We start from the raw sequence: 11,483 nt of genomic DNA, 5'->3' as shown, positions 1-11,483 counted from the left end.
GGGCGTCGGTCAAACACGCCGCCCGGGCCGTCGATGACCTGGTCCACGACACAAAAAAGGTCGGGGCCCCTGTTCTGAGAACACAGACTTCATTTCAGGCCAAATGTACTTTGGAACGGCTTGAACAGAAATCGCTGGCTCGCCGAAGAGCAGAAACGTGTGTGAGAGCAAACCACTGTGAATTCTGCTGGACATCTGATGCAAGAGCGTGGCTCATCCGCATCCGAGCAGAGCAAGGGCCCCGCCCCCTTTCACACGACACACACCACCCAGGAGAAGTTGGACGGCAAGAGCGTCTGGTTGAAGAGCGTGACGGTCCCTTCGGCGGCCACGCCCATGTAGAGTTCGGGGAGGAGCAGCTCGCAGTTGAGTAGACACAGCTGAGGAGACTGCACGTCCGCGCGCAGCAGCAGGTGACTGCCAAGCAGACAAACGGCTCGGCATGAGTTGCGGGCCAAACGTACGGTGCGCCCGCCCTTGCTAGTTTATCGTGGACTGATGCGTGAACTTTTCATGTTGAACTTTATCCGCGTTCTCACCGCCGCACCGCTTCCGCACGCCACCATCGCCGTACTGAACGCGCACACGCACACGCGGTCTGGGCACCGAGGTGTGGTCAAAGCCACTCCTGCCATCGAGTGGTGATTTATCAGACTGAAATAATTTCCAAAGCCCCGACCGATACTGACTGAGGAGCTGCCCAAAGCCATCGATTATTACATTCAAAAAAATGTCATTTTCCCGTTTGGCATCAATTGAGTTCAGCAAAGGAAAGATGTAAGGATGCAGGACTCCAAAGCGGGCCTTCGGAAAGGAAGTCAGGAAGGAAGGGAGGAAGAAAAGTCAAAGATGCCATGCGCGACGGCTACAGCACTTCAAGCAACACGTCTGGCTTGTTCAATGTTGATCCGATGTCCATGACAATGTTTTTGGTTTTTTTTAAGAAGAAAAGAAATGATCTGGAGGTCAGTACGTTTGTTTTTTTCTACCTACCATCCGGTCCCGTCCTCCACGGCCAGCTCCAGCTCCGTTTCGAGCTCTTGGCAGAATTGCGGCCTGAAGCGGATGTCCACGCTGCAGCCGGTGCAAGGGGCCAGCACGCCGCCGCGCGGCTCCACCGTCAGCTACGCACGCACCGAGCTTGAGAACAACTTTGCAAACAGGGTGCGCTTCCCGCGCCCGGGCGCCTCGTACCTGCGGGTCTCGGCCGCCGTCCGGGCTCTCGTGCGCCTCCGCCAGCGACCAGGAAGCCTCCAGGTGCGTGGCGTTGTGGAGGTACAGCGTCTTCTGGCTCTGCTCCCCGAGCCGCATGAGGCCGAAGTCCACGCTGGGCTCACTGATGCTCACGCTGGGGCCCTTGGAGGCAACAAGCGGACACGTAATACATACAAAAAGGAAAACCGCGGATATGATCGTGAGGAACAACAACAAACCAATAATAATAATCAATCAAAATACAGCATCCTGATCATGCTGAAACGCCCACGTGCCCCATATCAAAGCTAAAAGGTAAGCAGAGCTGCGCTGGAGTTTGTACATCCGCGTCAGCTTCTGGTAATTGGCACATACAGCGCGGAAGTTGTCGACGGGCCGGTGAGCGCCTCCGCGGGGGCTCTAATAGCCCCCGCCCCCACCCCTGAAAAAAAAAAAAAAAACGAAAAACGCCCAACTTAAATGGAATACATGGGAGACGGTATATCCCGGTGAAACTTGAAAGGGCTCATTTCAGCAGGGCAAGAGAAAGGACGTGTCAAGTGGGCAGCCGTCTCATTTTCAAGCCTTGGCCTGTTTTGACACATTGCAAATGTGAGAAACGCATCCTGTAGTCTCCTCTCAGCAAATAAGATTCAAAGTGCCGTGAAAATCTGAACGGCAGAAAAATGGCCGTGAGAAGCGCAATCCGATCGCCGGGAAGGCAGTTCGCCCGTGACAGTCGGCCGTTGGCTGCGGCTCACCTTGAAGGTGACCTCCACGGCCAAGACGACGGGTTGGGAGCGGTGCTGGATGCGGCAGAGCAGGCTGGTCGCCACCTTCTCCGGTTTGCCTCCGGTCAAAAGCAGGTCGAAAACGAAACACTCGTTCTCGTCCGTAGGCGAAAGGAGGAGAAAGTCGGCGTGACTCGCGCGCGTTCGGGGCTCGTTTCGGCTTTGCGATCGTACGGAGGGGAAGGAACGGCGCCGTACCGATTTTCCCAGCGGCGGGCTCCACCTCGATTCGATGACAGCCGCTGTTCATGGCGTCCCAACGGAAGAAGACCGGCGTTTTGCTGTGATTCCACATCTGCGAGCGAGAGGACGAAGATGGACGACCAAACTCTGCGGACGAGCGGGGACGGCGGGGCGAGCGAAGCACCTTAAAATGTCGGCGGGTGGCGGTGGAGATAAAAAGTTGTCCGGGGATGACCATGGCGTAGGGCTCCAGCAGCACGTTGAAGGGCTCCGTGGCGCCCTTGACTTCGATCTCCATGACGGTGGCGTCGCCCACCTCCGAGCCGACGCGGACGGGCCGCAGCGCGCCGGGCCTGCCGGCGGATGACGAGTGAGCCAAACAGCCTTTCCTTTTCCCTTTTTCCCTCGGAGAGGAGGCGTTACCCGTCGGCGGCGACGGCGGACTCCGACGGCAGCTGGGGGATGTCGCTCAGGACCAAATGGCACACGCTGTGGTAATCCTGCATCTGCAGCAAGCAAACAAAGCGACAAGCAGCATTCCATCCGATGTTCTTCCGCTCTGAACTTGCAGTAAGACAGTCATCGTTCTTATGAATGAAGGCTTCGTTTCAGCAGCAGGCGGCTATCGGTTACAAGCCACAACTCGGCCAAGCGTTGACCCATAAAAGCAAAAAATAAAATAAAAATAGCCTCCAAATTCTGATGCGCGAGGAAAGAAGTAGCGGTAAAGACATATTTGAAACCAGCGGCGACACATAAAGTCATCTCCGATTTCAAATTTGCTGTTTTGATTCTCGACGCTGAAGCGCATTTTTGAGGTCTTGAACATCAACAAAAACTCAGCAGAGTTTGGACACAAAATGGGACCATTTCAAGGGTCGTCATACACAAGAAGCAAAAAACAAAAACAAGCTACGGCGTGTCGGGCTCTGAAAAGCGGGACGCACGTGCGCAAAGTGCTGGCGAGTGCGAAGCTGAGCGCGTTTCTACCTCCTTAGGACAGAAGGAGATGGTGAAGTCTCGATCCCGGCAGGGCGCCAGGATTCCCGAGGCCGGGCTGACTTGGAAAACGTCGTCCCATTCGGGCTGATACCGGATTTGGCGGGGCTCGGGGATTTCGGCCAGAAGCGGCGGCGGCAGGTTGGGCTTCATGATGCGCCAGCGGAAGGGCAGCTCCAGGTGGCTGCGGGCAAGACGCGGACGGGTCCGTCAGTCGCGCGGCAGGCACGTTGGGCGTCCCGGGCGCGCCGAGTTACGTACACGTTGTTCCTGATGACCGCCGTCTTCCGCTGCGCCGTGCGAGGGTTGCACGGCTCGAATCGGACAAAGTGGTCGGCGGTGACGTCGCGCGCCTCCCCCAAAACCGGGGGCCGCTCCTCGCCGGAAACGGACAGGAGCTCCAGGGCGATCAGCTGGCCCTCGCCTGCCGGCAGACGAGACGACGGCGGTCTCGCTTTCGGAAGCCGCACTCGGGAGTGACGGGCCCTCACCTTGCACGCAAACGTCTTTGACTTGGCAGTTGTCGCACACCACGGTGAAGATCCGGCAAATCTGTTCGGTGGTGGCGGGAAAGAAAAGCGCCTGCAAGAAGACGTCAGACGTTTTGCGGCAAGGTGCCAGAAAACGGGGGCGGAGCCATCATTGCGAGTCAGCGATCGATTCATCTGGGCCCGGCGACGAGCAAAGCGTTGCCCCGGGCCTCTCGCGACTCCTCGCTTGAGCTCGACTTACTCCTCGCCTGGCCTTAACTCAAAGCGCGAGCGGCCTTCGGTGGCTTTCGCCGGCCCGCTCCATGAGGGTCGAACGGCGGGGGGGTTGAATTTTTCCCAGGCTCACCTCGACGACCGTGCTCTCTCCGGGCTGCAGGGCAAAGAAGGACGGGCTGACGGCAAAGGGAGGCTGCTCGCAATAACAACTTGTGGCCACCGACTACAGAAAGGGACACAAATTCCAAAAGGGAATCGACAGAGCGCATTTCAGCAGCTGTGAAGCGCACACAGCCGTCATTGCGCTCAGCCAGACGGCTTGGGGGGGTTGTTTTTTTTCACCCTGGGGTCGGTGGCCGGCCAGCGATCCTTCGGGACGACACAGAAGGTGCCGGCGCTCAGGCCGACGTTCTGACAGTGGAACTGGACGCATCGCAGTCCCCCGATCAGGCAGTAACCGCAGTCCAGCACGCCGGGCACTGCGAACGCGGCCCGGGACGCGTCAGGCGGGCGAGGGCGCGCGGCCAAAGTGCTTCAAAGCGGGAGAAGACTCACGGGTGAGAACGGGAGGCGGCCGCCGCGCCTCGATGGGGACCACCAGGATATGCTCGCCCTCGCTTTCCACCACGACGCGGTCCTCGTAGTCGGCCAGCGAGTCCGGGGCGAAGCGCACCGTGAACTTGCAACTCATGCCGGGAGCCACAACGCCGCCCTTGCCGGGAAACCTTCCTAGAGGACCACGGCAACAACGGCGTCAGACGCCGGCGTCCGCCCGAATCCGGAGGACGGCGGGGGGGGGGCGCTCACCGAGACCGATGGTGAAGTGGGAACTGCTGGGCGGGAGGACTCGGATGTCGCGGCTGGAAAAGCTGACGTTCTTCAGCTCCAGGGTGCTCTGAGACGGGAGGGAGACGTCGGCAAGAGCGGAGCGCTCGAGCGCCGGCGGCTCGCCCTACCTCGTACACCTGTCCCACGCTGTACACCGTGAAGAGGACCAGCGGGGGCTTGGCCAGGAAGACCTGGACGCCACTTTCTTGGGAGCTGACAATGACAAATGACACAGCTTAGAGCTCCTTTGCGTGAGAGGAGGCCGCGCCGCATTTGCGAGTGGAACGCACCTTTCCTCGGCGCCGTCCTTCTTGGCGGTCCGAGGGCGGATGAGGGAGGCGGCGCCCCGGTGAGCTTTTGGAGGCAGGAAGCGGGGGTTTTGGAGCATGCGTTGGCGTTCCTTCATCTTACGCAGCTTTTCGTTGCCCTCGGCCCGATCGGTCGCGCTGGGCTCGTCTTTCCACTTTGGCCTGGGCCTGCTCTGCATCTTCTCCGGGAAGACGGACCGGTCACGTCGGGGTTCGCGGGCCGTGGCTTACGGATGTCGGCGCGGACCTCGTCGGGTGACTTCTTCTTGTTCAGCGCCAGCGAGCTGCACTCCAGAGTCTGGCTGGACTCGGACTCCTTCCTCATCCTCCACGCCGAGTTGTCGTGCGCCTCGCTGGCCACGTGCAAGGTGTAGGCGATGGTCGGTCTGGTCAGATCGGGTTTTACTGAAAGACGAATGTGACCGCGTGGGACCGAGGCGTCGAAAGAGACAAAAAAACAAGACTGGAATCAACACGTCAACACAACGTCGGGAGAGAAAAAGTACCGACTGCCGGGGCCTTCATTTGGATTTTTTGCGGCTTTAAATAGTCCAGCGGCGAAATCAGGTCGTTGATTTGGAGGAGACCTTCATCAACGTGCCAGATGAACGCCGACTTGACTGGAGCGGATGAAAATGAGACGTCAGCAGACAGACCCCTTATTGGTGTGGGGGCCCCGGGGGGCCTGACATTTCGGGACAAATCAGTCGGCGCAAAGCTGAAAGGAGGCGAGAAGCGGATGAATATTGCGGCGACCTGGCGGCAGGCCCTGGAGATCGGGCACATCCCTGAAGTCCTCCTTCATCCGTTCCGTCGTCCGTCGCTCGGTGGAGGCCGCCCGAGCTCTGGCCTGGATGATGTGGCTCTCCAGCATATCGGCCTCTTTGATACGCTGGTTGTATTCAGCCCGAACCTTTTCGGAGATGCCGTTAGAGCCCAGGCGCCCCGACGTGTTGCTTTCTTTTCTTCACACGCTCCGGTTTACCCGTTTGAGCTCGTCGACGTATTTGTCGTGGTAGCTGCTCCTCCCCTTTGCCTTCATAAGGTTGCACGGTGTTACTTTGGTGTAAAGCTCCTTGAAGGTGCTGGCCAACACGTGAGAAATGTCCTTTTGCGCAAAACACATCAACAAAGCGTCAATCAATGCGTGTGCACGCCCGCACGTGGCTGAGAGCTTCTCAAACCTTCTGGGTCCAGGTACCCTGAACAAGGGAGACATTTTTACAAGTACCCCGACAGAGAAAATAAATACAAACATGGCGACTCCATGCACCGTTCAATGTTATGTGATCTAAATAGTCATGACCTGTTTGCTTTTCTACTTCTTCCTTTAATACCTTTGCTGTTGTGAATTGGGAATTTCTCCCTTGCGAGACTAATAAAGGTTTTCTTATCTTTTTAAATGTAAGGAGAGATTCATTTGCTGATCCGCACTTTTTTTCTCCCCAGGATTCAACAGAATTTATTGCAAATGATTTTGAGGACCCCCAAACCATGGAGACCCCGGTTCGAGAACCGCTGCAAGCTCGCTTACCTGCGATTTTGCAGAAGCAGGGGTGTGACTGTCCACGGGAGGATCACACCGAGATGGTCGCTGGTCTTCTTGCTCCTGTTGCTCCGGCAGCATGGCTGACTTCAAAAAGTTTAACCGAGTACCTAGCAATGAAACTTCAGAGTTAGCATCTGGCAAGCAAGTTGGCTACACGTGCTAAATTGGCATTGAAAGGTTTGATTTGAATTACAAGAAAAAAATTATAACGTTTACCATTAAAAAATGCCAAATGAAGCAAATCTAGTCAAAGTGAGAGAAAATGTGTGCAATCGAGTACTCTGAAGTCGAGTGTTGATTCTGTGACGTCACCACCGCCGTCATGGAAACCAACCTGGTTGCGAGGGCCGCCATTTACTGCACTTTTTCTTCGCATCACGACACACCGTTCTGTACAAAAAAAAAAACAAAAAAAAACGATCACAAATAACACGTTTTAATCGAATTTATACACTCATAACAAAAATTATTGAGATTTCGCCTCGTTGTTTGGGCGGTTTGTCACAATATGACAAAGTAGATGCTGTCTTGATTTCCTGTCGTTTCGAAGACTCGGGCTTTTCGATTTTTAATCAAATATAATTTTGGTGTACAAATGTACGAAACTACTCACAGGCGTTCAAGTAGGTCTCGTCGCCGGTGGCGCAGTGCATTCTGGGAAATGATAGCAGCCCTCTCTTGTCGACGCGTTTGAGCTCTTAACCTGCATTACTCGTAGACATTGAGCTGCGGGAAAGCGGGAAACGTGCGATCTGGCGCTGTGATTCATTTTAATGGGCACAAGCGACGAATTTGGTGTGCCGACATGAATGCGGCTTGACTAAACGCGGTCGGTTTGACAAGCACTGCTGCTTTCCACCAAAAGGGGGAGGCATAGCCCCGGAAATGTGGGCCAGCCCCCAAATTGTCCCAACCCAAAACAGTTTTCTGATGAAAATAGAGAGGGGGCGGCAACTCTTTTGGAATGTTGAAGCTCAACCAGAACATGATGAAACGATTGTTACGGAATGAATTTTTATTTTGTCCTGTCAGCGGTTCTAATGTGAGACCTTGCGATGCGTTGCCAACATATGTGACTGTCAACCCCCCCACCCACACCCCGGCCCCTTAAATCGGCTACTCCCTTAAATTAACAGTATTATGTAGGCTTATTGTTGATTGCTGTGACTGTGATGTCAGGGGGCGAAGACAGAAGAGAGGTGGAGTGTGCTTCAAAAAAATAAAGCAGACCTTTTCAACCTGTTGACACTAAACACGGGACTCCGTTGCTCAGCTTGTGGCGTAAGCATTCAAATTTGGATCGACCCCGGCACTTGCCCGCATTTTGGCATTGAAGACGACACAGGATGCCATTTTTAAAACTTTTTAAAACAGTTCCAAGATGTCTTAAACTTGTCTGTGCCGTGTTTTTCATCAACGCACGCAAATCACGAATTGGAAAAGACTTGATTTTTTTTTTTTTTTTTGCCTCGCGCAAATCAGCCTTTTTTGGGGGGGTCCAATCTCATGCAAATGTGCCACGACTCAGTGCGAGGCCCAAAAACATAAAAGCCAACAGAGCGTATTTTCACACATGGAGGCAGCACTTCGTCGACACGTAAGGTGGCACTTGTCCGCTCGACTTGTCCGCTCGAGAGGCGCAGGCGCTGCCCCACTATAATTTTCGTTCCTATGTCACCTTTATGATTCACGCCGCGTTCCTTGGCGCATGCCCCGCCCTTCCCAAAAATGTTCCATGTTGTGCCATTCGGCAAAGAAACAAAGTGGAGATGAAAAAAAACAAAAACGATTGATGCATGAATAGAAATTTGTGAAATGGCACATGGGACAACCTCGAGAGCTCAAAGTGCACGCCCGTGTTGCAATACGTTCGGCGATGTTGGAATGTCTTGAATTCCAGAGAGCTCCCCTTCCGCCATGCGTGAAAGTACTTGTCAGACCGGCATGGCAGTAGTGGGTGGGAACTGAGGCCGGCCCATCTGGATGATGGGCCGGCCTCAGTTGCGCGCTGTGCCTCCGTGAGCGGAGGGAGAGAGGAGAGGAGCCGGAGGGGGGGAAAGTCAACGAAAGAGTGGAATACTGTATCACGCACGACTTTTACGGTCGGGATTAGAGAGGAGGAGGAGGAGGGAGAGGACGCTGCGGTGGACTTTCGCCCTTCCGGCACGGACTCGGTCGGGGCCAAGGCGGAATGGAGGCCAACGGCAGCGGCGGGACGCACAGTGAGTTGGATGGCGCACGGATTTACAACCCGGTTGCACTTGGTGTACACCAACGCACAAGCCCACAGCAGGCTTACCGATTGGAGGCTTGTTGCAATGGCAATCTTAGTCAATCTGAGTGCCGGGGAGGGACTGAAGCGCTTGAGTACCCGTCCCCCGTGGCTTTCATGATAGGGAGTTGACAAGAGCGAATTCCAAGATTTTGCTTCCAAATACACAGGTCATAATGCCGTACTCAACTGTGGAAATACATTCAAATAGTTTCAGTTTTCTGGATTTGGGGGGCGGGGCGGGGCTAAAACCGGGCCCAGCGACACACTTTCGCACCTTCCTTAGCGGCAGCAGTTTTTCCGGCACAATCCCCACGTGCGGTAAGCTAGCTAGCCATGTCTACACCTCAAAAATACACCGTGCCTTTTGATAGTCCACTCGTACTGTCGCTTTAGAGTGCCTCGTTGTACTGGTGCGGCTACTTTGGAGCGCCTCGTTGTCACAATGTGGAAAAGCCCTATGACAATCCAGTGGCGTATATTCCTGCCCCTGCCCTTTTTTCAGATAGTTTTGTGTCTCAAACATGCCGCTATGTGGAGAAGGATAAGAAATATGTAGCCATTTCCAGTGCGAGTAGTTTTGACGACACGTGACAGCCGACAGTTGAACCGGGCGTGGTTTCACACATTTAACCGTCAAGACCACAGTGTTTGAGAGCAGAGAGAAAGGCTTGATTTTTCATGGTTTTGGGTGTGTCTAGCACAAAAATTATGTTTCCCCCCCCCCTTTGTGTGTTTAATGTGGAATAATTAAATCTAAGCACTTCCCTCCCAGCGGTAGGAGGGGCATTTTAAGGGCATTGGTGGAGTGGATGATTATGCTTATTTGCCTATTTAAAAATGCTTCCATGTAATAAATATATGAAACAACAGTCGCCTATTGGAGATAAAAAGAAAAAGATGCAGACGCTGGACGAATTTGAGCTGCCTTTGTGACCGTTTGTTCCCGCCCTGGCCCTGGATTTAACATGTCCCAACTTTATGATTGCAACTGCAGTCAACGGGACGCATAAACAACAACAAACAGACTAAATAGAAGGGCAAAATGAAAGCCAAGTAAATTGAAGACATGATGGGAGTACAGTACAAGTTTTGAGAGCGGGCGGAGCAGATGGAAGATAATTTCCATGGATGCTTCGTGGCCCGCTATGATTTTCCGTCTCGTGACGGTGTTTTTAGTCTCGTCCGTTTTGGGTTTTTTTTGTTTTTTTTTTTAGCTCTTCTGTCGTCATCGCAAGGGACTCGTGTGCTCTTCGGTCTCACGACACTTGACTCGTTGACGCTCTTGTTACGAAGCGGACGCGATGCCGGCGCCCGTCGAGCCTGCGGCAGGCGACCAAACGGGTGGTCCAAACGGACTCCGATGACGCGCACTTTCCAAGACTTTTGGGTCGGCGCCCCGACATCGCGGCGACGAGACGAGGACTCAACTCGGACCCCGCCCAGTGACTCTCGGACACGCTCTTCGTTCCCGCACGCCCCCGCGGTCCAAGAATCCGTGGCCGTAAGCCGCGCGATCGCTTTTGTCGCGCGATGTCTTGCTGGGAGTCAAGAGCGAAAACGAGCCCGTCGGGGGAGAAGGCGCGGCAGGAGCGCGCGAGGAGAGCGGCCCGAGAGAACGGCAAACTTCTCGGTGAGTGGCGATCCCCGGACCGCCGCGCCGAGCCGAGCCGCCCTCTTCTCGGTCCCGCAAGAGGCGCAACTCCGTCGGCAATGCGTCACTTTTCAAGTCCGACGGGAGCGGGGGAGCAGAGTGGGCAAGGCTCGGGGTGGGGGGCAGTTTCGCCTCGATCACGGGTTCTTCAAGGCGACCGAGAGACGTTAAGAGCGCTGTCATAAAACGAGGCGCAAGCGAGTCCAAGCACACGTTGACCTCGGGGCGTTGCTTTGCCCAAAATGGCTCTTGTTAAAACCAAAACAAATACATCTCCATTTACACGCATTGCAGGCTACTTTTTATTTTAAAGGGGGGGGGGGCGCTACCGCAACGAAATTGCGTCGTGCGTTACAGGATGCACTCGACTTATGCGAGCCTAAATAAACGCAGTTCCTCGTCAGGATGCGTTTCAAGACGAAACAAGCAAACGGAAAATGTCAGCTCCGACAGAATGTTGCCCTTTTAGTCAGAATATGCCAGCAGGAAAACCGCGCATTCCGTTGAAAAACGCGGAGAAAAAAAATGCACGGACGGGAATCTCTGGCGCAATCGGCACCTTCGATCAAAAGAAACACATGAAATCAATAACTACATCCACATCCAGGTCATGTTTCAAATATGACTTTCCACATCTTGACTGTCAGACGAGCATACGTGCTTTCATAAAAGTACCAAACGACTCCGCCTTTGAAGACAACATTACGCAGTGAGGGAAAAATCGGCAAGGAATTGACGTTCGCCCAATTTTTTTTTTCTTTTCAACAAGGCTAAGACTCCTCGCTTCACTTCCAAGAATCTGACTGTAAACTCTCCACAGGCGTCAATGTGAGCGAGAAAGGCCGTTTGTCGATAGGTTCCCCGCGACCGGTCCGCTCTGGCTTCGCGCACGTTAGCGTCACTGAAAATTGTCCAAGCGAAAATAGCAAACAGAGCAACAATGCTTACATTGGTTGCCCTTGCGACTTTCGGGGGGGGGGGGGGGGAAAGCCGCCCCC

The 11,483-nt window shown here is 54.4% G+C and overlaps 1 protein-coding gene across 5 annotated transcripts in view; it reads right to left on the bottom strand.

Annotated features, from left to right (window-relative positions):
* dlec1 (DLEC1 cilia and flagella associated protein) overlaps positions 1-8,349 on the bottom strand; it is a 15,612-nt gene extending 7,263 nt beyond the window's left edge. Inside the window, exons 1-23 of one of the 5 annotated variants that reach the window (XM_019889976.1) lie at positions 8,238-8,349; positions 6,776-6,949; positions 6,545-6,666; positions 5,996-6,118; positions 5,767-5,923; positions 5,517-5,630; positions 5,258-5,415; positions 4,993-5,189; positions 4,831-4,915; positions 4,682-4,769; positions 4,430-4,603; positions 4,217-4,353; positions 4,005-4,097; positions 3,659-3,749; positions 3,429-3,591; positions 3,159-3,351; positions 2,592-2,674; positions 2,353-2,521; positions 2,184-2,280; positions 1,956-2,086; positions 1,195-1,356; positions 994-1,124; positions 267-417 (exon numbers count right to left, since the gene is read on the bottom strand). In XM_019889976.1, coding sequence (XP_019745535.1) covers positions 267-417; positions 994-1,124; positions 1,195-1,356; positions 1,956-2,086; positions 2,184-2,280; positions 2,353-2,521; positions 2,592-2,674; positions 3,159-3,351; positions 3,429-3,591; positions 3,659-3,749; positions 4,005-4,097; positions 4,217-4,353; positions 4,430-4,603; positions 4,682-4,769; positions 4,831-4,915; positions 4,993-5,189; positions 5,258-5,415; positions 5,517-5,630; positions 5,767-5,923; positions 5,996-6,118; positions 6,545-6,637 — 2,790 coding nt within the window. In that variant the 5' untranslated portion in view covers positions 6,638-6,666; positions 6,776-6,949; positions 8,238-8,349. Of the gene's footprint in view, positions 1-266; positions 418-993; positions 1,125-1,194; positions 1,357-1,955; positions 2,087-2,183; positions 2,281-2,352; positions 2,522-2,591; positions 2,675-3,158; positions 3,352-3,428; positions 3,592-3,658; positions 3,750-4,004; positions 4,098-4,216; positions 4,354-4,429; positions 4,604-4,681; positions 4,770-4,830; positions 4,916-4,992; positions 5,190-5,257; positions 5,416-5,516; positions 5,631-5,766; positions 5,924-5,995; positions 6,119-6,544; positions 6,667-6,775; positions 6,950-7,172; positions 7,178-8,237 lie in introns of those variants that run through there. The other 4 variants (XM_019889974.1, XM_019889971.1, XM_019889972.1 and 1 more) reach the window with 4 other exon arrangements.
* Positions 8,350-11,483: the final 3,134 nt, after the last annotated feature.

This window comes from Hippocampus comes, unplaced genomic scaffold, assembly GCF_001891065.2.
Source record: "Hippocampus comes isolate QL1 unplaced genomic scaffold, H_comes_QL1_v1.1 scaffold185, whole genome shotgun sequence".
NCBI lineage: Eukaryota > Metazoa > Chordata > Actinopteri > Syngnathiformes > Syngnathidae > Hippocampus > Hippocampus comes.
The sequence above is the reverse complement of the archived record's forward strand: the minus strand, read 5'-3'. Positions and strand labels throughout refer to the sequence as shown.